General features: G+C 39.0%; 2 protein-coding genes across 3 annotated transcripts in view; one reads left to right on the plus strand and one right to left on the minus strand.

Moving 5' to 3' along the window:
• LOC117815856 (protein Dok-7-like) lies at positions 1-20,491 on the plus strand. Of its 2 annotated transcripts, none has more exons than XM_034687824.1 (12): positions 1-114; positions 228-273; positions 1,657-1,745; positions 2,390-2,540; positions 6,413-6,613; positions 10,340-10,459; positions 12,029-12,139; positions 12,527-13,383; positions 16,127-16,204; positions 16,814-16,859; positions 18,012-18,161; positions 18,288-20,491. In XM_034687824.1, exons 1-12 carry the CDS (start codon positions 61-63, stop codon positions 18,530-18,532), a joined length of 2,148 nt encoding a protein of 715 aa, XP_034543715.1. In that variant the 5' UTR covers positions 1-60; the 3' UTR covers positions 18,533-20,491. The 2 variants fall into 2 exon arrangements, with proteins under 2 accessions (XP_034543715.1, XP_034543716.1); XM_034687825.1 differs by having other exon boundaries at positions 12,032-12,139; positions 18,288-18,567.
• Positions 18,572-24,285, minus strand: part of lrpap1 (low density lipoprotein receptor-related protein associated protein 1) — an 11,401-nt gene continuing 5,687 nt past the window's right edge. The window contains exons 6-8 of the mRNA XM_034687826.1: positions 22,957-23,039; positions 21,984-22,160; positions 18,572-21,213 (exon numbers count right to left, since the gene is read on the minus strand). Coding sequence (XP_034543717.1) covers positions 21,145-21,213; positions 21,984-22,160; positions 22,957-23,039 — 329 coding nt within the window. The 3' untranslated portion in view covers positions 18,572-21,144. The remainder of the gene's footprint in view (positions 21,214-21,983; positions 22,161-22,956; positions 23,040-24,285) is intronic.

Consider the following 24,285-nt stretch of genomic DNA (forward strand, 5'->3'; position numbering starts at 1 on the left):
ACACACACACACACACACACACACACACACACACACAGCTGCTCGGAACCATGACAGAAGATGACGGATTCAGTTGTCGCGGAGGGACAAGTCAAGTTTAGAGATGGAAAAAAGGTGAATTACTCCAGTAATCCTCTGGTTTTGAACCTTAACATGTCGTAGCATACTTCAGGTTCAACAGGAGTATACTTTTGTCTGTGACTGATATTTGACTAACTTCTCCACAGTGGAAGACTCGGTGGGTCGTTCTTCGCAAACCCTCTCCGGTCGCAGGTATGTTGCAAACTGCTTAAACTTTTGACATTGAACTCATTTATTCATTCTCATTTGAATACTGTAAGTTTCGATGGTCCGATCAGTTCCCTGGTCGCTGTCACTCAGCTCTGATTGGTTCTGTGGTTTGCAGTTTAATTCGCAATCTAAGCAGATTTCAGCGCGCGCCACAGGAGAGACGCAACACATCCGCGTCGGCACCAGGTCTGCACGTGGCGATTTTACGCAATATATCAGTAGAACTGATTTATTGTCTTCTGTTTGATCAGATAGACCTAAAGGGCTAACAATCAGAAATCTTGCCTCAAAACTAAACTAAGTTTTTTCTTGAGATGCTTCAGTTGAGGACAGTCTGTCATTGCTTTCAGTATAAACATAATGCTGAGCTCCTTCAGTGCCCTCAAAGGAACTGCCTGTTCAAAGTGTAGGCTATCAGTTCCTTCATGTTTTCTTGTTTGTGTTTTGACTTTCATCATCAGCTGTGCCAGGGAGTCAGTGCATTATCTAGTATTGCCATGAGGCAAGTTATTCGGATTTTTTCAGTTATTCTGCTCTTCAGTAGACCAAAAACTTGATTACATTTCTTACATTTTATACATGAACAAGTTTGATACAATCAGGGACATGTAAACAATAACACAGTGATATTTGTAAAAAAATATATATATATTAATCAGAAATCTATTCTAACTTATACAAATTTGTCTGACTGGGCCTCACATTTCTGTGATAAAATTTGAACACAAGTGTTTGTAACTCAAGGATAAAAACATGCTGAGATAGGAAGTTATCACAGTTTAACATGTCTAGCATATGCCTTAAAGCTGCTGTTGGTAGGAATGGTGTAAAAAATGTTACTTTTTTTCTGCTGGGTTTGGAGAAAAGGTCATAATACCCCTCGGTTTTCATCGGTAAGTGAAGTAATTTGAGATTATGGCGAAATCCCTGTGTTTTCAGTTGCCTTTGTATCATCAAGCAATGTTGTTATTCCCCTCTTTCCCGTTATGACAGACAAATCAGAGCTAATCTCCAATCCTCTGTCCTGATTGGTCAAGGGGCAGCCCCTACTATGTCCTCCGATTGGTTACGAGTCCGGCACTATCATGACTGCACATGCTGATCTGTGTTTGGGGGCTAAGAGGAAATCTGGTTGGGAGGGATAGTGTTGACATTCGCAGTCCCTCTCTCTGAACAGATGTTTACTCTGTGACTATCAACAGCAGCTATAATGTTCGGATGAAAAAATTTGAAATTGAATTTACCAAGACTTTTTGGAGTGAAAATGTTTGTTTCTGGTAGAATATCCCCACTGATATTCTGCATTCTGCTATTAATCACAAAATTAATGTTTTAAAACCTCCTCATTGGCCTTGTTGTCATCAGACTGTCTCTACCTGCTGGTGTACAAAGAGAAGAAAAAAGGGAAGGAGAAGAGCATCGGCCACAAGGAGAGGCTCAATGTGACTCTAGAGGTAAGCTGGGCTGCAGCTGACTAGGTCTCCTCCAGAGTCTCCGAAGTCCAGGAGAGCCATAATGGTGGCAAGTTTATACAAGCTCATTGATGTTTTGGAATTACACACCTCAAGCTCTACTAGATTGTTCCCATGAGAAACCACAATATATAAACAAAAACACAAAATCATTACTTTAAATTCTCTTTATCAAGGCAACAAAGTCCAAAAGTCTTCTTCCGAAGTTTATCCTTACCATTTTTATCCAACACCAGCTTCCTGTGTTATTCAAAGCAACATTCAGCCAAATGTAACAGCTCTAAAGGATCAAGCTACAAGGGAGAAAAGATTTGGACTGGTGTTGCGATGGCATGGTGCTACCCTGGGAGGGAACAGACAGCTCTAATTTTCTCTGCAGAGGCAGCTGCAGCTGTCTTGCCTGGAACCACTGCAGGACTGCAGTGACCCTAGTTGCTTCAGCCATTGTGTTGTGCTATATTATTATTATTGAAAATGGGAACACACTTCTGATGCAATGTTCATGATTTCCATTTGAGTCGCTGAAGTTATGTTGTTGTATTTCCTTTGTGATTATAAAAAGGAATATAGAGCAAATGAAAGTATTGATAATTCAATTTTCATTGAACATTTCTATGACCCTTCAGGGGATCTGTGGTGTGGAACCAGGGACTGGCTATGAGGGAGTATCCTACACCCTCTCCATACTTTGCCTTACGCACACACTAGTTTTGGGCTTTAACAGCCGAGATGCCCTGCAGGCCTGGGATTCCCGAGTCTGCTACAGTCTGGGAGAAGGTCAGTGGTTTAGCCTTGTGTGGGCATCACACCTCCTGGCTCTTTGTTGAATGATGAGATGTGTGAGATGCAACCAGTCACTACTGTTCAAACCTTCTTGAGACATATTTTCAAACTACAAGATGTCTTGTGGCTTTTCTTTCTTTTCATATTAACTTGTCAGAAGCTGCTAAACTAATATCACTGTTATCATATTACCATTCGAATGGTTGGTGGAATCTGCCTCATTCTTCTGTGCCAGTTTTCTGTGTATGAGTGTTTAAATGACATCCCTGAGAACAGGTTGGTCTTCAGTGGCTTTGGGAGCCTTACAAAATAATACAATTGGTGATATTTACAGAGGCAGGTCTACTCCTGAACCATCAAGAGTGTTTTAAAAATAACTTTCACCCACAAAAAAAAATCTGTTTTATTCTACACTCTGGTGCAAATTAACTCCCTTATTCATCCAAATCACTAAACACACATCAAATAACCATATTCTACACAACTTTATGTCTAAAACTATCACCTCTGTCATATTAAAACAAGGGAAGTCTGGAGAATCACCATCTTATTGTAGACCAATTGGTTTAATTAACTGTACGGATATATATTAAATAAGCTATTAGTAATTCTTCTGCGCGACTATGCATTTGTATACATAGTTATGCAACTAGACTTTGTCATGAGATTGGCCGTGGGGTAAAGGAGGAACACCAATTTTCGATGTGAATAGGGTAGCTGGAGTAAGATTGATTTGATTCTCTGCATCTGTTGAGACTGCGGTCAAAGGCCTCACTTTATTATTGTGGTAACCTCTGCAGGAATGTTGTGAGAAGTTTTGCAGTTTCATGGTTGAGGAGCATAGCATCCAGGAAGGTAGTCACAACAATCTTCTTAGCATCTAAAATGTAAGACCTTTCACAAGTGAAAACAAGACCTTCACTTCTAGGCCACACCTTTTAAAATATCTGATTTAAGACGTTTTAAGACATTTTAAGATGTCAGCTCTACAGTCTTTAGTTTGATGGGTCTTCGAGTTGAAGCATTCAAAGCATTTGGCTAAAGCAGCCTCGTCCTCACCTTCCTCTTTTGAGGCATTCAATTTAGAATCCATTCATGTTTTATTCACTTACATTTCAATTTGATGTTTTAAATTGCATGCTTCTTAATGCATGCATAAAGGCAGTTTCAGTGTAGCTGTGGATGAATTACAGTGCCTGGAGGCTGGCAATGATGCATAGCTTCTGACCTGACCTCTCAGGCCTTGATGACTGCCAGGCTTTTGTTCAACCCACATGTTGCTCTGAGATGCTTTGTGTTGTTAAAGCCTGTGGAGATGCCCTTGAGGTGAAGAAAAATGTGTACTCTTCTGCCTACACTATGTATTTGCGTACCGAGCTATGCAGCAAATGTAACACTCTCTCATAAAAGATCCAATGCAGAAGGACACAAAAAACACAAATTCAATAAAACAACAAATACCTCTATTCAAGAAATAGAAAGCATCACATGGCTAACTTGTCATGAAATATGTGCAAACATTCTAAATTATTTTGAGAAAGTCTGGCTTTTTACTTGTTAACATTAAATAAACAGCAAACTATAGATTAAGCTTCTCCAAGAGCAAGGAAGTTCCTTCCACGTGTGCGATGTCAAAATTGCCGATTCAAAACTTGATAAGATTACTAAAGAGCAACTAAACCCCCACACCACTTCTTTTTTTTTAGCTGTAAACCACTATGAAGTATTTAAATTCCTTATACTGTGTTAATAATATGCATAGTGAGTTCCCTCTACAGGTCCAAACCATAGACTGTAGTATCTGTGACATCACCCATCGGTTTCTGAAAAGCTCTTTTGAACCCAATCGTTGGCGGGAGCCATATTGAAAATGTTGAACTCCACATAACTGCTGTTGAGCTAGTGTGAGGTAAAGAGGCGTGCTTTGAGCCTCCTCACTAACAGCTACAGTGTTCCCGCCTGTCAGTCAAGTCAGCTGTGCCTCTCGTAATGGAAAACTTGTAATCTCAATATCTTCAAAATTGCAGCGTTATGAAATAATTCACCCCCCGTACAGTGTGTGCCGATCGAGAAATGAGATATCCAGACTACGCTCGTTTTTTGCACCAGGCTGTAAACATGTTTATTTCTGCTGTAAAGATCAGCTTTTTGAATTGGTGTGTGTGTGATTTCCAGTACTTCCCAATCCAGCCTCAAGCAGACACTTGATGAACTGCAGTTTTTAACACTTCCGGCTTCAATTCTCGCAGCCGGAGGGTTGCTGCTTGGTCCAAACCCAGTTGATGCACTTGATAACATAACTAGCGACATTACTGGAATTAAGAGGATGGTTTTACATAGTTCAGAAGTAGGATTAAACCTCTTGGATTTAGAGTTATATTATTTTGCCACTCAAACATTTTACATACACCATACTCTCAAAAACTCTTCAGAAGAGCAGTGGACCAAGGTTGAAAATGCACAGGTCTACCCTTTAAATCTTGTCCTTCGTTTTTAAAACTACGGAAAAATACTTCAGTTGAGTTTATTGAGAGAAAACCTTACAGCAACTGGGAGAAACAAGAAGTGCTATTAGTTTCAAAACATACTTTGATATGGAGTAATCCTGGGATAACTCGTTTCTACACTTCTCTTCCCGTTGAATACTTCAATGGGAAGTGAGTTAAGCAATAGGAAATAAATGGGAAAAAATGATATCTTGGACTGATCTTCAAACTTAATTCTGCCTTCTCTTACTGTTGTACTTTTCTATCTGCAATATCTGCTGTCTAACCAACACAGCGTTTTTTCAGGGGAAAGTGTCTAGCTTTAGGAAAGGAGAAGACAGAAAAAATGTATTCACATTTTTGATTTTAATATTGATAGAGAAGGAGAGATGCTCTTTGGGTTCACATATAGCCAAGCATAGTGTGTTCTGAAACATGATTTAGATAAATATATCACCTAAATTAAAATGTGTGTGTGTGTGTGTGTGTGTGTGTGTGTGTGTGTGTGTGTGTGTGTGTGTGTGTGTGTGTGTGTGTGTGTGTGTGTGTGTGTGTGTGTGTGTGTGTGTGTGTGTGTATTGATGCGTCCTTGAGTTGTCCTAGACCTAGAGCATGTTGCAGATTATTTTATTCCCTTATAGATTACTCCCATTCTCTTTACCATGATAGTCTGATGTTTCCCTGCAGTAATGCTGCTAAGCTTTTGTTTTAGCAAAATGTGAAACCGTTGTCAGCTGAATTTACTCATCTTACTGAGCGCAGATTACTATGGCCTAATGGTTTCTTACCCTGGGGGAGCCTTTACTTTTAAATCATATCATAATACATTTAATACTTGCTTTAGCTCTGTAAACCAACACAATGCATGTTGTAACCCTCAGCTTGGGGTAAAATTTACATATAACTATATACAGTATATATATTTTTTTAACATCAAAGTCATTTTTCCATTTATTCATGTTTGTTTATTCAAACTTTAGAGTCACCATTTTATGATTGTTTAAAAACAGAAAGTACTTAGGGGTGACAATTACAAATATAGTCTAGCTATGAGAGACCTTAGATTTAAATTTTGAAAAAAGTACCTCTGCACAAACTGAACAATGACCTATTGAAGTCAACAGAGCTTGAAGAACATCTACTCATTATATCCACACCAGCCTAAGTCAGTGTATTGCACATGCATGTTCGATCTTTAAGTGTGATCCATCATATTGATTTTATTCATTCTAACCTTATTTTCTCTGTGATTGATATTCTTCTTCTGATCACTGTTTCTTGAATTGTCTTTCTTGAAAAGTCCTTATGACATGCTGTGAAACCCACACACTCTCACTCTAAACCTTTCTTCTCTCTCTTCTCTTTCTCTTCCTCCTTCAGTCCACAGGTTAAGCGTCAATGTCGAGCCGGGCACCAAACTTGAAAGTGGCCCTGCCTCTCTCCACCTGTGCAACAACCTGCTGGTACTTTCCCGAGGCATCCCTCCTGTTGTCATTGGTCACTGGAAGTTGTCAGCATTACGTCGATATGGTGCCGTGCCAAATGGGTTTGTGTTTGAAGGGGGAACTCGTTGTGGATACTGTAAGTAATTCATAGTCAGAGCCAATTATTCTGCCTGGTGAATTCTGCCTGGACTCACATTGCCAGTTCTGACGTGCTGAGAGCTGTGGGCTGTTTGTCATATTTGTGGGTAACTGGCTACATGAAAATTGTGGTCAGTTTAAGCAGAGCTATAGTGAGGCTAAGGGTTAGCACTCAAATTAATCAGACGTCTACATGTTTTTTTTTTATTCTCAATGCAAAGGAAACAAATGGAACAGATATCAACTTAACAATTGTGACACACATTATTGGAAATTAATACAACTGGATTGATCATAGACAACTACTATCGTGGCAGAAGCATGTGAGACTGTTTCTAACCTGATGTTTTTGGTTATATGGCTTATCCACAGTCATACATAGTGCAGTGTACAAGGGGGGAGCAAAGACTGAGCAACTTCTCTGTTACAGTCATAGGACATCAAATGTCTTGAGATCCCTTTTCAGCTCTCTCTAGTGCTTGCCGATTAATTGACATTCAACATTAAAAATCCCTCCTAAAAACAGGAGCTTAGAGCAGATTTTATAGAGTAACTTCATCTACCTAGGAAATTGCTTTCTACATATTAACTTACATTACTGTGCTCCTGTCTACCAAATAATGCTATGTGTGTGTACGGTGTGTTCAAGCGGCCGGCTACAGGAATAACCATGAGGTCGGCTGGCTCTAGTTTCAGTGTTGATGAGCAACATCTAAAAATACCAGCCTCCTCTTGTAGTGGTCACTCAGCCAATCTGATGGGGACTGCTGGAGGCCTTTAATGATGGTTTATTTCTTTACTTAATTTACCCAGCAGCCATCGCAAAGCCCCTTCGGCATTAGTGCAAAAAAAAGAGAGAGATTTTTTTTTTTGAAATGTCCATTGCAGTTATGTGTGAAAAATAAAAATAAATAATGCAAAGCTTGTAGTTTGCATTTTGGTGATTTGGTCGCTCTCTTTCGTTTTGACAGCAGGATGCCCAAGTCTTCACATATAAAAACTTGGTTGGTGGCCCAATACATAAAAAAATAGTTTCCCCCAATGGTACAAAAGTGCGCTTTTAGATACTGTCTTCTATGTTAAAGTCCCTTATTTAGCTGTATTAGAGCAAGTTCTCCTAGTTTGTGTGAAGAATTATTGCGTACTTTGGAGGAAAAAAAGTTTGTCTCAAAGTTGAAATATTCTAGCTCTCCTTTATCAATCTGTTTAATTAAAATGTTCAGTAAGTATACACATGGGAAAAAACATCTACATTTTATTTATAACCCTATTGTCCCTATTATCATCATTTGCTACCAACATTAGACTTAACTAGAAATAATACAATGCAGTATTATATCTGGATTATTTCACTCTAATTTTTCAGTTTGTTCAGCTGAATCGAGTGAAACAGAGTTTTTACAAACAATTGTAAAGAAAGCATGCAATGTTAAGCAAATATAACAGTATAACAATATAGCTTCTGTTGCTTTCTTAGCTCCCAATTTTTCTTTAGCAGAACAGTACGAGGGTCTCTTGGACACACTGTCCTCTTGTGTAAAAATATTGTAACCTTGGCTACCGCTGCTCTCTGCAGCAACTGCAATTTAAAAGACAGCTTTTCAACCCCCCACCCGGACACACACACACACACACACACGCACACACGCACGCACGCACGCACGCAAGCACGAACACACTACTTGATAGCCAACAAACCATGGTAGGCAGTTGTTCTGTGCAAAGCACTTACTAGGCAGTTGTCTGTTGAGCTTATTCCTTTGCTTACCCACATGTCATACTAGGAATAGTACAAAGTATTATTAATAGATTCAATCATTAGAATTTCTATTATATATTGGAGAAACACAACAAAAATGATCTCATGACAGCTGACACATAAGGTATATCTCAACATTACTCATTCAATTAAAATGTACAAAGCAATAATTTTACCATGAGCAAGCGCTTGGTGCTGGTGGAGCTGGGAAAAAAACACAACTGCCTCTTTAAAGCTGGGGTTGGTAGTCACAGAAAACTACCATTAATTTGAATGTAGCATTTCCTCAGGACTCCGTCTAACCTCTCCCCCCTCCCCTCGGAGCTCCTCCAGAACGAGGCCCCCGCTCACATGCACGAGCGCCGCTGATTCGCGACCATATGTTCGTGGCTGATTCAAAACCGGTCCTCAGCACATCATTTTGTTTTGCACTACGTCAACTCATGTCTCACTCAGCAGTAAGAAAACACGAAAGCATTCTCATAGTGAAAGTTAAAAACACAAACAAACATGAAATGTACGTGCAGGAGGCGGGCAGAACGGCAGGACGGGATTTGATTGGTTTCCTATTTTGGCTCCTGATGGCAGGGATTGGTTGGTGTTTTCCCAGGTTTACTCCAGCTGTAGATAGCAGTTTTTTTTTCTCTCTTTTTTAAGAACACATTATGTATTGATTGCCATCGGGACATAAAGATCATTTTAACCAGTATAACAAAAAGTGTATCTAAATCTGACTACCAACCCCAGCTTTAATAGACAGAATCTTATAATATATTATAACAATAAATATGACTGATCATATTGACTGCTTTGGCAGTGGGAGTCAAGTTGAACATGAGCAGAATGTGATAAGCAACAACCTTCAGGAAGGTGCAAAATGAAACTTCAAAAACTCAAGAAAAGCATCAATAGGACATTACATTTAGTCATATTTGCATTCATAAATAGGTCATATTATCTCAGTACCTACTTCCTCAAGTCATGCAACAGCGCTTTGGACCAGGTAGAGAGTGAGAGTCTTTATACCTGCAGTACTTCCTTCCGTTAGATGTGATTGTAGTTTTGATGGCTGTTAGCCATGTGATCTAGGCAAAAGCAATTTTAAGCTGACATGCTGTGTTAGCGGTCTTTCTATCACCCTTGGTGGACATTAACACACCCACACCTCACTTCACAGCTCAGCAGTGTGTCAATGCACGAGTTATTTTCCTTGTGGTGCTTGTAACATGTTAAAGCGTTTCCTGCTCTGTTGTTATTTTATCCTGTATCAAGCATGAACGGGAAAACATACCACTTTTAAAAGGAATCCATTAACATAAATATACTGTATTCACTTAACCAGAAAAGCTTATTTTTTAAATGGATTATTTCATCTAAGAAATTTTCTGGAATTCTGAAATATTTATTATGTTGATTCAGAAAAACAGAGCAGAATTTATGTTTTTATTGTATATACATTTAAACAAATGTTAACAAAGCTTTTTGTTAACAAAGAATGTTGGTTTATGATCTTGGAATTCTATTTAAAGTTGTCCCATAAAAACAAATGTTGTCTGATGTGAGGAGAAGTTTGAGAATGCGTTCAGGAAAAACATCATTTTAATATCTTGTCACTTCAAAAAGTGAATTCAGCACTTTTGGCTGACCATGAAACGTTTTCAAACAACTGCAGACTAAGATCTTTCTTGGCTTATTTTGTGCTGTGTCTGCTTTTCAAAATGTTTTCAATGCCCTATTTTGATGTTTGATTGTTATTTTCTCCCGTTTTGTGTTTTGAGTGGCTCACTTATTCATGGAGGTTTGAAAGGAGTCTGTGGACTTATTTTAGAGGCTTTTGTTGTAACTTTTTGAGAAGAGGGTTGGTCAAGGCTAGAAAAACCAACCTTGCTTTTGCAACAGCCTCAAAAGTTATACTTTACTACTAGATAACAGTATTTTCTGTCTTTGTCTTCTTCCGTCCTCCAGGGGCTGGTGTTTTCTTCTTGTCCTGTTCAGAGGGAGAACATATCAGTTTTCTAGTTGACTGCATTGTCCGGGGCATTACTCCCAGCCGGGCCCCTCATGGCCTGCGACCTACCCTGCCAGGTGAAGACATACATTCACACATACATCATCACATACATGCACACTTTTAACAGTAAAAGTTTATGTCAAGAACATGCCTGCAAACGTGAATCTGTGCATTATGTGGGGGAACGTTTGTCTGACACCCACAGCATTCAACTTTAACAATCAGACTGGTATGGGACTCCGTGACTTCTATGAGAAAGATTTACTACCTGTTTAGGGTGCATGTGTTATGGGCCATGCTAACGGAAACTCCACATGCCCAAGGGTCCCCCTGTGGATTAGAGGGTCATGACTTGGTGCGTGACTTGTGTCCTTTTGTAACCTTCTGCTAATTTCACTGGCATTGGCAGGACCAGAAATACGGAGACAGAAGATTCAGTGAAAGTTTAAGAGCTAAAAGTTATACAAGACAAATACTGAGGATGTGACAACCCTGAAACTAAAATAGAGAGAGACAAGTTTTCCTCACTGACACAGTGCATACACACAATCAAAGGTTCTTCTTTTTTGTTTTGGTTCTATGTATTTTGGAAATGCTTTGCATTAAATAGATTGTAAGGCTGGCCTAACAATCTTTGATGGACTGTATCAATCGAGAGAGTTAGGCTAGGTTAAATCAGGTTAATTGAAAATGTCCAAAATTACGCTTAACCCTCCCTGCAACATTTTTATATAGGTTGGCTAAGCTGCATCAGTCTGCTGTGAGGCCTGTGACATTCAGTGCCGTGAGCCTGCTATAATTAGCATAGCAGTGTTAGCACATGTTAGCTGACACCTCACATAGTGTAGTGAAGAAACTTGGCATCCGCATGTAAGTATTAGCTGTTGCAGTCCACAGACTGAGATCCAGGGGTAAGGTTGTTGACAGTGACACCTTACACACAAACACCCTGACCCACTGTGCCATGCATTTGGCAAACACATTTACTGTAAGTATATATAGCAGGCATTAAGTGTGTAATTGGCAGGGTTTTACACTAAATCGATGTTCCAACAGGCAGTCTAGGCACCTATAACCCCCTCTAGGAGATATTCAATTTACAAGCGGAGTTACGCCTAAACATAGCTTGCTGAAGGAAGTTAATGCATACAATAGCACCCTACCACCTTCTGCTTATGTGCATCCACTCATATTGTATTGATTTTAACAATTGTACAGTGTCTTTGAGTTTTTGAAAAGCGCTATATAAATCAAATGTATTATTATTATTATTATTATTATTATTATTATTATTATTATTATTATTATTATTATTATTATATTCATGCTTCAAGAAAAAATGTGTCTGATTAAGTGAGATAGAATGTGGATGGATGTTTTTCAGAATTACATATTTTCAGAAAAACTGTCCTCAAAAAGAGGTCTAGTATAAATGACCTCAGAATGTTTTTTTTATCTACAGAGATATCATTAAAATGATTCATTTAAGCCAGACTTTTTTAGACAAAATTAGAACTTCTGATACCGGTGAAAATGTTCTGAATTAATGTCACTTTGTGTGTAAAGTTGGAACAACACATTCTTAAAGTTTTATGTTTTTATTTTGTGTATGTTGTCTATGTTTGTATGAATGGTGTTAACAGCAGATCCCGATGCCGACCCAGCGTCAGCTGAGAAACGGATCAGCCTTGAGGCGTCAGAGCTGGAGAAAAGACTCAGCATGTTGTCTACCTGCAGCCTAGCGAGCAGCACATGTAAGTCTGTTAAACTTTATTTAAGATCACATCTTCAATATGTTACCTAGCTATTAGAGTATTAAGGGAATAGCGTTTGTCATCTGAGTACCTTTTGAAAATAATAGAGTTTGTCATAATGCTTTTGCACCCTGGCCCTCTGTCAACACAAAGGCTTTATCTCTGGCCTACATGTATGAGACATTTCTTAGACATTTTTGACGTAACTATATGTTTGAATTGCAGTGTGGTCAGAGATCCTATGACTTATTTTTAAGGTCAGAAAAAGTTGTAGAAAAATAAAGTCTGACCTCGCTTCACCTAAAAAATATAACTTTCAAATTTTAAAACATACAAATAACTACATAAATGACTTTATAAAATGTAATAACTGTCTCGCCTCTTCAGCTTCAACATACAGCTGCAGTACATCTGTCGCTGGTGATGACCAAAGCAGCATCTCCAGCTCCTCTTCCAGCCAATCAGAGGCAAGCTATGGAAGCAGACTTCCATTTTGGGTTGAGCCATTAACTAGACCGCACCTCTCCAATCAGACAGCATCAGGCTCTCCTACTCCGCAGGGTTTGACCAGTTCCGATGACCGGCTCTATGCTGCTGTGATGGGAAACTCCAGGACCCATTTATCCTCCACCCAGCTCCATCCTCGGGGTCTCCATGATAGTGGACGGCAAAGCTCATTAGACAGTGGGATTGGGATAACAATAAGCAGTCAGTCATCTTATTCAGGGAGCTACTCTTCGTATACAGGGAGTCTGGACACAGCTTGCCCAGGTGGGGTAGAGGAGTTTGGCTCCTTGACCAGCCTACCTGCCTCTCCTCCTGCCCCTCCCCTACCTCGTCCTCCGTCTTCTTCTGAGCACAGTTCAACTACCTCCCTCTGCCCATGTGCATCCAGATCTAGCTCATGTGCATCCAGGAGAAACAGTGAAGAGTATCAAACCCCCAGCCTTCTCGGACTGTGGTATGACACTCCAAGGAGTGTACTCCAAGCTGTCTCTGTGAGGGGCACCACCTCTCAAGTGGACCCATCTGAGCTGGGCGGGGACAGCAGGGACAGTAGGGATGGAGGGAGTCGACAGGGACAACAGATCAGCAACAGTCCTAAAGGACCCAGGGTTCAGCGCCAGGCCATGATGCAGTGCTCACACCCCTGGGGCAGTGAGAAGGCGCCCTCTGTAGACAGTGAGGGGTTCACACCTCGACCTCAGTGGATTGATGAAGGCTTTGTTTGTGGAGAAACACAGGTACTCGCAGCTTCACACTCTTTCACTTCATTAATACCAATAATATAGAACAAATAAAAAACATCTAAACTGATTTTTATACAGATATTTAACCAAAGCTCAGCACTAAGTAAAAATGATCCAGATACAAGTTATTTTTTGGGATGTAGTCTTAGTGAAAAGGAAAAAGAAAACTTGGAAGTCATCATGCTAATCACTTCCTCCAGCTGTCATGTTTGCTCCCACTGTAAGCTTACTAATATATTTTTTTTCTTATTATGCCTGCAGTCCTTTTTTAAAAATGTGTTCATTATTCATAATTCAAAATGTTATGTGCTCATAATTTGTGTCTTATGCAACTTTCCTGCATGCTAATAAGATTATGCTAGAGCTTGGTTGTTCATGGTTGCATCACCTGCTGTCACACAAGTGTGGAACTGAATTTCAGTTGGTATAGAGGAGACACAGGTGAGTACGTTTGTGTTTGAACCTGACAGAAAACTGAGGCCTGTCTGTATAGAGCTTGTATTGTCTCCCTGTGGCTGCATCGGCTTTCTTTGGGTACTCTGGTAGGTTTAAAATCTTGCCTGTGAATGAATAAAAACCTTTCTCTCACCCTATGCCAGCCGTGCCGGGCTCAAAGGATATGTATTATAGTTAATTGATGGATGGAGTTAATAATATTCAGAAGACACTGGCAGATATTGACCATTCCTTCTGACACCATAAGTAACTTTTATTTACAAAATAAAAAAACGTGAAAGCCTGGTCCACCTTGATAAGAAAGTCATTAACTGTTACAGTCTCAGAAGTGGAAGAAGCTACACATTCTTTGCATATGGCAAGCAACAAGACAACACATTCACTGTCAGTCAGCACCATAGACTGTATGAATAATGGACGTAGTGCCCGCGACATCACCCATCTGTTTCTGAGCGTTGTTTTGAATCCAACCGTCGGCGGCAGCCATATTGGTAATGCTGAACTCATCCAAACTTTTTTATTTTATTTTATTTAACCTTTATTTAACCAGGTAAGTTATTAAGAACAAATGCTTAGTGTGACGTAAAGAGGCGGCGCTTTGAGCCTCCTAGCCAACAGCTGTGTTCCCGCCTGTCAATCAAGTCAGTCATGTCCTTATTTGGGCAAAAACTCGAAATCTTCATATCTTCTGAGCCGTTGGGTTAGAAAAAAATTCACCTCCCATACAGTGTGTGCCGATAGAGAAATTAGTTAAGTAGAGCTAAGCCATTTTTTGAACCAGGCTGTAAACATGTTTATTTCTGATGCAAAGATAGTCTTTTTTGAATAGGTGTGTATGTGATTTCTGATGTTTCTGTAGCCAGCCTCAAACAGATTCTTGATGAATTGCAGTTTATAACACTTCTGCATGGGCTTCATAGTTTGAGACCGGAGGTTGCCACTTGGTCAGCACTCACCCTGCACTTAATGTGTCCATACTTCATTGTGCGAAAAGAGGCAGGATTATGGATGAGTCAATTATTGGATCCCGTAGCAAGTACCTATTTCTTTCACCAAGAAAATCAAACAAGATGGGGCTCCAAGTTGCGGGGTCTGCTGTACTCTTATTCTTCCCTTGTCACTGTGTCCAAAAGAAGTAAAGCACACTCAACATACAGGAGTAGAGAAGCAGAAGGAATGGTAAAACAAAAAAAAAGGAGGGGGTTCACCTACATCAAAAACATTTCCACTCCACCAAGAGGATAGATGAAAAAAACAACATTATATCAGGTGTTATAATGTGATTGAAGGATGCATCCTATCTGTTCCTTGTAGACTGTTTAGTTTCCTGGTCCAATGCCTTTGCAACTTAGACTTCTGTCTATAATCCACCGAGCTGAGAAATGTGGTGGCAGGATTCATACAACAGAGTAACTGAGGATGAATCAAAGCCTGGTCCTTCTCACTGAGAGGTGACAGTGCTATCCGCTGAGGCATGACAATCACCCATAAACTCACACAAAAAATGAACAACTGTAATAATAAGAGGTTGGGGGTTAGCGTTTAATCTGAAACCTGTAAACCCAAAAGAAGAGACCTCCCTACTTTGTGTATCTTGTAATTAATTATCTGATGGGTGGTGAAAAAGTGAAAAAAAATGTAGTGAGAAAATAATTATCGCAGCAGGAAATGTCTTGCGATTTCTGACAGCCTGTGTAGGAGTGTGTGTGCTCATTCTACATCATGTGTATGCTGAAGGGTGAGAGAAAGCAGAGGGAGGGGAGTAAGTTAATGAGCAGTGATAAAAACTGCAGGAACACTAGTGGAATAGATTCCTATTGTAAGGAGCATCAATGGCTTTATTCATCGTTCCTCATTTATCATCTAAATGTGTGATGTGGTGATAAAAACCACACATCATTAATGTTTGGCTATAAATGAATACCTCATTTCACAAGTTATGTTTATTAAAACACTGTGTGACAGATATCCCTGCAACTAAAACCTGCTGAGTTAATAGCTACTGTGAGTGAGAGAAAATATTCAATTTCAACTCAGTCAGATTTTTTGTTATCCTATTCTTTTTTCTTTATCCCTTTGTCCTTCACATCATGCCCTTACACTTCGACATTACTTCCCTCTACTTTTAAATCACTTTAAGAGCCTCTGTCTACAGCTGTTTACATCCCCCTCTCCATAATATCCCATCTCATACGATGCTGTTTTCCTGTCAGACAGTAAATTTAGTGTTCCATCTTAAATCTATAAACTCTGTCTCCTCATTGAGCTTTCTTGTCTGCAGAACCGGGGCAGTCAGGATTTCGACAACTACGTTACACCAGAGCAGTGGCGATCAGTGAGGAGCAGATGTGTGTCTCAGGTAAGAATGTACATGCCTGTTTCAGTTCTTGGTCTTGTGTAACAATAAAACGAGCTTCCAAATGTAGCCATTAAAGTGCAACCACATTTTAGCAATGAAAATAAAAATGGCAGTGAAACAACTCACTGCTTGAATGTAGTGAGTGTTAAAAGAACCAGTTGGGCAATATTTTCATACACTTTACAATCAATCAGTCTACCCTCTCTAGACTCTGCCTCAGCCTGAGAAAATGTTTGTAATGCACTCAAAGCCCTTGAAGGGGTTTGGCCCCCCTCCTTGCCTTTTCTGCTTAGCCAACATAAGAAACAAGTAATCCTGTGAGCTTTGTGTCACTATGTATGTCCAGTCTAGCTTCCTTTTCTCAGACTTTTTCTAACATGTTTTCTATTAATTCACACATTTCTTGAGCTTTACAAGTCTTCTTGCGCAAATTTGGCTTTATCTGCCAAAGTGTGCGACCACTGGCATTGAAATCCACCTTATGAAACACATCATACTTTTTTTTATTGAAAACGTTTATGCTGTTAATAAAAAATGTGCTCTTTAAGCCAATTCCCACATGCTTAAAGAAAACATATTTCTGATAACATTCTTGTGATCTGTTTCTAGATTGCCAACATACCGTTAGGCTTGTCATCTGCTGCAGATACTAAAGGTGTGTAAAGGAAGTACAACTCTTTAAGCATTGACCATGTAGTTTTGAGGTATTTAATGGAGTATTTCCATTTTGCAGTACTTTGTACTTCTGTCAGTACATTCCGTGTCAAATATTGCACTTGAACATTCATAAAAAATGTAGGTGCTGTGTCCACTTCCAACGCTTGTAGCGCTTGGAGCGCCCACAACCTCAATTTCAGAGCGCTTCTCACCAACGTTTACTGTTCTGAGGTTAGGAAAGTTGTCCCACAGCACTTCCGCTTCCCTAAGACGTGACCCTTGGGTCTGTTTTAAAATGCTCTGTAAACTTCATACATGCTTTCATTCAATGGCATTTCATCAACTGTAAAAAAAACTATTCATAGAAATCATGACAGAGCAGTAGTAGCAGTTCTAAAGTCAGAAATTGTACCTCGAAAAATCGAGTGGGATAACTTTTCTCCTCCGTACGGACCACCACACGGACCTCCGCCACTGTTGTTGACAAAGTTGATTTCAGAAGCTTGATTCTGATTGGTCGGTGATGAAGAAGTGACATTGATGAGCGCGGCGGTGTTCCAAAAGTTAACTACCAAATAGCTGAGGTGTTGAATTAGCTGCAGCTCTACTGTATACAATGCCAAAATGATGTTCATATATTCATGCATAAGTTAACACTATTAAAAGGTCATTTTTAACCAAGCGGCAACCTCCGGTCTAAAACTATGAGTCAATGCGGAAGTGTTAGAAGCTGCAGTTCATTGAGGATCCGCTTGAGGCTGGCTCCGGAAGTACCGGAAGTCAGCTGCCTGCAGGAACACTGCAGCTGTTGGCTAGGAGGCTCAAAGCCTGCATCTTTATGTCACACTGGCTCGACAGAAGCAATATGGCTGCCGCTCCCGATTAGCTTCAAAACAGCGTTCAGAAACAGATGGGTGACGTCACGGATACTACGTCCATATTTTTTACAGTCTATGTTTTTAACATATTTTAATCTTAGTTAGATTTTAAAAGGGAAACCCCCCTGTTACCCCCCTTTTCACACTTCTCTAATTTTACTTCAGATGTTAGCTGAATGCTTTTACCACTGACCTTGTGACACAGCTGACTTGTTATCTCAGGTTAGATGGCATTGCTATAAATCACTGATCTATTAAATATTTGTCCCCAGCATCTTCTCTCCTCGTCATAGAAGAACATGATATTGGGAATGCTGGTGATATGTTGCCAGGTCTAAAGAGGTCGCCCCCTCTAAGTCCACCCTCCGCCCCTCCTCCTCTGCCCCTGGCACAAAGCATACATTGTCCAACATCAGCCTTAGGTAAGAATGTCATTTTTTGAGATGTAAGTAATTTGTCTTTGTTCTTTCCTGTTAAGAGCAGCTTACTTTTTCCTGATCAGACAGAAAACCATTTAACAGCTAACCTTTTGGATTTTTTTCCTTTAGGTATATTTCAGTCTGCCCATGAGGCTTCTTCATCTGTGTCCCTGGACACTGGGCTCCATAGCAACAGCAGTGTTAATTACGTTAACATACCCATTAGCCCTCTGCCAGCTAAAACTAACAGAGAGCCTCTCTACACAGAGCTGAACCTGCAGGAGCGCAGCCCAGCACCAGTCTTCAGTGCTCACAGTGCCAACAGAGGTCAATCTTTGCAGCTCTGTAGGCTGTTTAATTACCCTCCACTATAAAGGCCATTTGAGATTTAAATATATATTTAAAATCACGTCTGTACCTCATTGAGTTTATTTCATTTACTTTTCACCAGTTGGTGTAGTGATTCTTACAATTGTACAAATAAAGAAATAGGACAGATTAACAAAACACAATCAGAATTTGAATTGCGCTACAGCCTCTTCTATTACCTCTTATAATCCTGTAGGTTATGCTTCATGTATCTGTATGCTACATTTAATGATGTGAATGGATTTTTTAAAATCTAATTAATGTTATGTAGATTCAGTTAAGCACACTTGAATGAATGGGTAGAAGCTTTTTACTCACTTACATCAGATTTAAGTTCTGCTTCAAAGCCTGATTCAGAGTTATCACAATATTTGGGGCTAACAACCCAGATTGCAAAAAGTGGCACACAGCAATAAAGTGTAGAATTATGTATTAAAATCACAGTGTATAAATTAACAAATTAAAGAAAAATATCTGCAATTGTATTCATTTTACATCACATAACATTGATGGAAGGATCAGGGGCTGATAAGTTACTGTATCTATCTTCTTGCATTTGAAGTCGAGGAAACATGGAGCAAGGAAGAAAAACAAAAGCTTTCTCCATAACCTTCGTTTGCCTGCCTTTACTATCAAGGTGTGGGCTCCATCAAATACACCCATCCCAACATTACTGCCATGGAGACAGCTCAAGAGAGTTTTGATTGAGCACTTCAAGAGCAAGGAAGACAGACAGACTCAGACTGAGAGCAGACAGTGTGTGCCATCAAACTGATTCTGCAACACCCGACTGGATGGCACTTCAAACTATTTTCCAGGGCTTCTTCTCTCTCTCTCTCTCTCTCTCTCTTAAAATGAAGCTGTTTTTCATGCCAATAAACAATGCACTGAAAAACACCACAGTTGAGCCAGTGTATAGAAAATCCCACCAACTATCCATTCCACTAGTTGTAAGAATGAAAGATGAAATGTCTTGGAGTAAGCTTCACGGCGGCCATCATGGTTTTGCTTTGTGCTAAGTAACAGTGTTTGTATTTCTTACTGGCTTGTACTCAAATTGTGCTTTTAACTTGATGACTTTCAGCTCAGGAGTGTTACGTTTTTGGCTGCAAAGCCCATATGGCTGCTGAGTTTGTTAAAAAAAAAGAAAGGGATAATCTGACTGTTTTTTAAATGCTTGAACATTTGGGATGAAGAATTACGACATATCGGTGACGAGAAAAAGACAGCAGCTTTGTTTAGTGAGCAATTGTTATTTGCTAACATGATGTTTCTTTTGAGCTGACTTTCATCCAATTCTTAGCAGTGGTTCTATTCATCATTACCTCCCTCATGAAAGGTCATAAACTGCTATTATTTAAGTTGAAATGACTGATCACAGGGTTAAAGCAGAATTAGATCACTATTCACAAATGTGATCGAGCCCTACTTATGACACTTACTTGTTACAATCAGCTATAAACGAGTCCCAGATTGCTTGGCTATCATTCCACACCAGAGCTTAAACGCCTTTGATTAAAATAAGCAGCTTGGAGTTATATCTCAACAAGCAAATTGGATTAATCTAGACCCATGTGGCCAAAGCAGGACACGACTGAGTAATCAGCCAGGCAGCAACATTAATCATCAGAGTAATCAATGTCTCTGCTTTAACTCTCTGAGAGGGAAATAGCTACTAAAGGGAATAGCATATAGTGTGTTCTAGTTTCTCGCCATCTTGTAGTTATAATCAGGAGGAACTGTTCAATCAACAAAAATATGTTGATGGATAAAGAGAAGAGAAAAACAGCACAAGGATATGCTGATTTTTCTTGTTAAATTGAACTGCTTATGACAACTATATCAATGATAGCAATATATGATGAGCATCTATCACTGTTTGTAAGTTTTTGGCACAAGAATCTAAAAAAATATGTATGTTGGCACCATCATCTAACAAAATATTAAAGATTGATTTTACATTTTTGGGTATCTGGGTTCCATTTACTCGTTTCTAGGTCTTCAAAGAACTACACATTTCATCATTATTAGGAAAAATAAGTAAAATCACATTATTTTATGAGGCTAAGGTAGGAACTACTTGCTTAATGAGACTATCTGGTTTACTATTATTTGCTTTTCATGGCCATAACAGATCAGAGATAATTTTAAAAATGGTCCCCTCACGATCAGAAAGGTTCAGATGCTTTGTGATCAAACATCGTTTTAAAAAATGTCCAAACTGGCGATGAAATATTACAGTATTGTTAACCAATGAAGTCAGTTGTGTGTGGTCTAGGAGATATTTCTTAACAGCTCATTTAGCAAATTACAGGTTTTTTTTCCTGATGTAAATGTTGCATTCTACCTTCATCCAGTTATCTGTACCCTGACTGAAAATCTGCTACCTCAGTAAGCACAACATATTGCAATACTGTTTTGTATTTTGTAAAAAAACACCCCACATTTTTCATACACTCAGTTACTCCTTTACAAATAAGTATCAATAAGTGAAAAACAATGTTTTAAGTTGATGAAGAGGAATGGCGGGACAAAGCCCACATTGTGTGTGGATGTAGAGGGAATCACTTCAGTTCATTCAACCTTCACTTACACGATGACAAAGATTCAAAACCTCTCAGAGCTCATTGTGCTCGAGTCCATCGCGAGAGATCTTGTTGGACAGGTCCTGCATATGTTTCTTCATCTGAAATCAAACAAAACAAAAGGGATGAGTTACCTGGAACACAAATTATTTCACAGATCAGGTGTAAAGCAACTTAAAAAATTTACAACTCAACATATTATACTGTGGTATTTAAACAGAGCAGTTTTGTTGAACATGTGTGAGCGTGACTTGGTGTTTTCTTTATGATTGGTTAGATATTTTGTGTCGTAATAAATATCCAAGATAACCCCGCCTTCTTTAATCTAGCGTTAGAACATTATCAAAAAAGTGGCTGAGAATATTTCAAAAATGTAATTAAGTTCAATTCTAATGTTTTTAGCTATATAATAGTTAACATATAGTTAGAATTTTGTTGATTTGGGTTAGCAGGGGCCTTTACAAAGCATAAAAAGTAATGCATAATGCCGTTTATAGTCTATACACTGAACATGTAATTAAAAACATACTTTGCTCTGTATTAATGAACATCATTTTTATTGTTTTAATATTATAACTGCAACGCAAGTATGTCCCTGGGTTGGAAGTCTAAGCAAAACAATGTAGTGATATTGTCTTTTAGCAAAGCACTTATCCAATCCTACTGTTAGCCACTTTAAAAAGTCACAGGTGATGAGGAAACAATAAATACTGTGCTGAGATATAAACTCAAAAGGGCTACAGTCATTCGTCAGTAAAAATATTGACACTAGATGGAATAGGCACTCACAACTCCAAACAGGCGTTTTGCAGCAGATTTCCTAAAGCAATATATGCATGACCGCTCAATCAACCAATCAATCCTCCTTTACCTTGTAGCCCATCTCCCTGGTCTTCTCAGCAATTGTATTGTATTTTTCCTGATTCCTCTTGATATGCTCCTTGTCTCCCAAAGCCTCCACGTGTCGCAGCTTCTGATGGGAAAGCTCCAGCTGCTCCTTGTAATGGCTGTGCTTCTCCACTTTGGTCTCAAAGTGATGCAGCTCCTCCTAAGTGCACAGGGAAAGCAGAAAAGAAGGGCAGCAGAGGGGGTTCAGTTTACTATTAGTTGCATGCAAAGTTGCACAAGGAGATGATGAATTACAGCACCAGTCAAAAGTGGACACACCGTTATATTCAATAGTTCTATTATTTTTTACATTGTAGATTAACATGGAGGACATCACAACTGTAAAGGAACACATATTAAATCATGTAGTAAATAAAGTGGCAAACAAACCAGAATATGTTTTATGTTCTTCAAAGTAGCCATCTTTTGTTTTGATGACGGTTTTGTACTCTCTTGGCCTTCTCTCAATTAGCTTCATGAGGTGAGACTGGAATGGTTTTACAAAAGTCTTCAAGGAGTTCTCAGAGTTGCTGAGAACTTGTTAGCTGCTTAGCCTTCACTTTGTGGTCCAACTCATCCCAAACCATCTCAACTAGAAGTGCCACAATGATAGTTTTAGCTTCAATTTTCCATTCCTATATTTGATCTTTAAGCCTAATATGTTTTTAAGAAACTTAACATGAGTTGTTTTTAGTTATTCTCTGCTCATTGGACATCGAGTGAAGCACCACGAGAGACAGGAAGGTGGAACACTTTAAGATTTCAAATGTGTTATGCATAAAACATTAGCTTAATAGTGTGTGCTCATGGCTTCAGAGGCAAAAAGTACACAGCAGAAGTTGATGCAACTATAGCCATAGGAGCACTTGATTGCATTTTTTTCCCCACAGTTTTACTCTAAAAGTATCAACAGAGCCCTGACAAAACAAGAAGATGGTTATGGTCATAAATGCTACCTTGAGAGAGTCCAGCTCATCTTCACTCAGGTTAGCTCTCTTGGCAGCCTCCCAGAGTTCAATCACACGGGGTTCCTGAAACTCTATAAGGGGAACCATCAAAGAAAGATATAAATAAACATCCCATGATATTTAGTTTAGATAGTTAGATAGTTTAAAGAGCAAAAGTAACAGCAGCTGACAACAAGCTACCCTCGTGGCTTGTTATTTAAGAGAACAAAACTGAGCTTAAGGTACCAGCAGACATTTTCTTAACAAAGGACGGAGATAAAAACTGTTTAGCACAAAGAAAAACAACCCAGAGGGGAATAAAGAGAGAGAAAGCAGAAGAGTAAGGAGGAATAAATAAGCTTCTTTGCAGAGAAAGCTCTCAGACTCCCTGCAGTTTACTCGTCTGAAAGCACCATAATGGAAAAAAAGAGCACACATAATAATCTGAGAGGAAGATTAATGTTTGCTCTCAGTTAAGTAACGATTAGAAAGTACAAATATTGAAAATGCTTTGAATTCTTTAAAGACTTTTATGTTTCCAACCATTCATTTGACATTGACATGGAAAAAGTTGAAGCTTTTGAACATTTTCAAAAATTATAACAGTTTTGGTGCATTAGGAATGAGATAAGCCCAAACATTTTACAACAGAGGGCAAAAACACCATTTTGTTGTTTTTTTTAAAGTTATATTTTTGGGGATCTGCTGTGCCTTTATGATAGGACAGCCGAAGAGAGACAGGGAATGCGGGGAGCAGGGGGGGGGGCATGCAGGACACGGTCACGGCAGGGAGTCTCGATCAATGTGAATTTATTTACACTACCAGTCAAAAGTTTGGAAACACCTTCTCATTCAAGGGTTTGTATTTATTTTAATTATTGTTAACACTGTATATTAATACCAAAGACATCAAAACTATGAAAGAACATATATGGAATTATTTAATGAACATAAAAGCGTTAAACAAAACAGAATATGTTTTATATTTTAGATTCTGTAAAGTAGACCACTTTCTCCTTCATGACAGCTTTGCACACTCTTGGTATTCTCTCAGTCTGCTTCATGAAGTGGTCTCCTGGAATGGTTTCTAATTAACATGAGCCTTGTCAAGAGTTCATTTGTAGAATGACTTGCCTTCTTAATGTGTTTGTCGAAAGAAAAATCTCCACATCATGAAACTTTAACTCCCTCTTTATTTTGCTAAATATTGAATACAGGTGCAGATCATGTATTAAGAAAAATCGTAATTTTTTATTTTTTTATTTTGTGGTTTAATTCACAAAGATAAAATTTCAGATATTCTGTATTCATTACACGTGAAGGGAAACATTGAAAGCT

This window comes from Notolabrus celidotus, chromosome 7 (genome assembly GCF_009762535.1).
Source record: "Notolabrus celidotus isolate fNotCel1 chromosome 7, fNotCel1.pri, whole genome shotgun sequence".
In the NCBI taxonomy this organism is placed as follows: domain Eukaryota; kingdom Metazoa; phylum Chordata; class Actinopteri; order Labriformes; family Labridae; genus Notolabrus; species Notolabrus celidotus.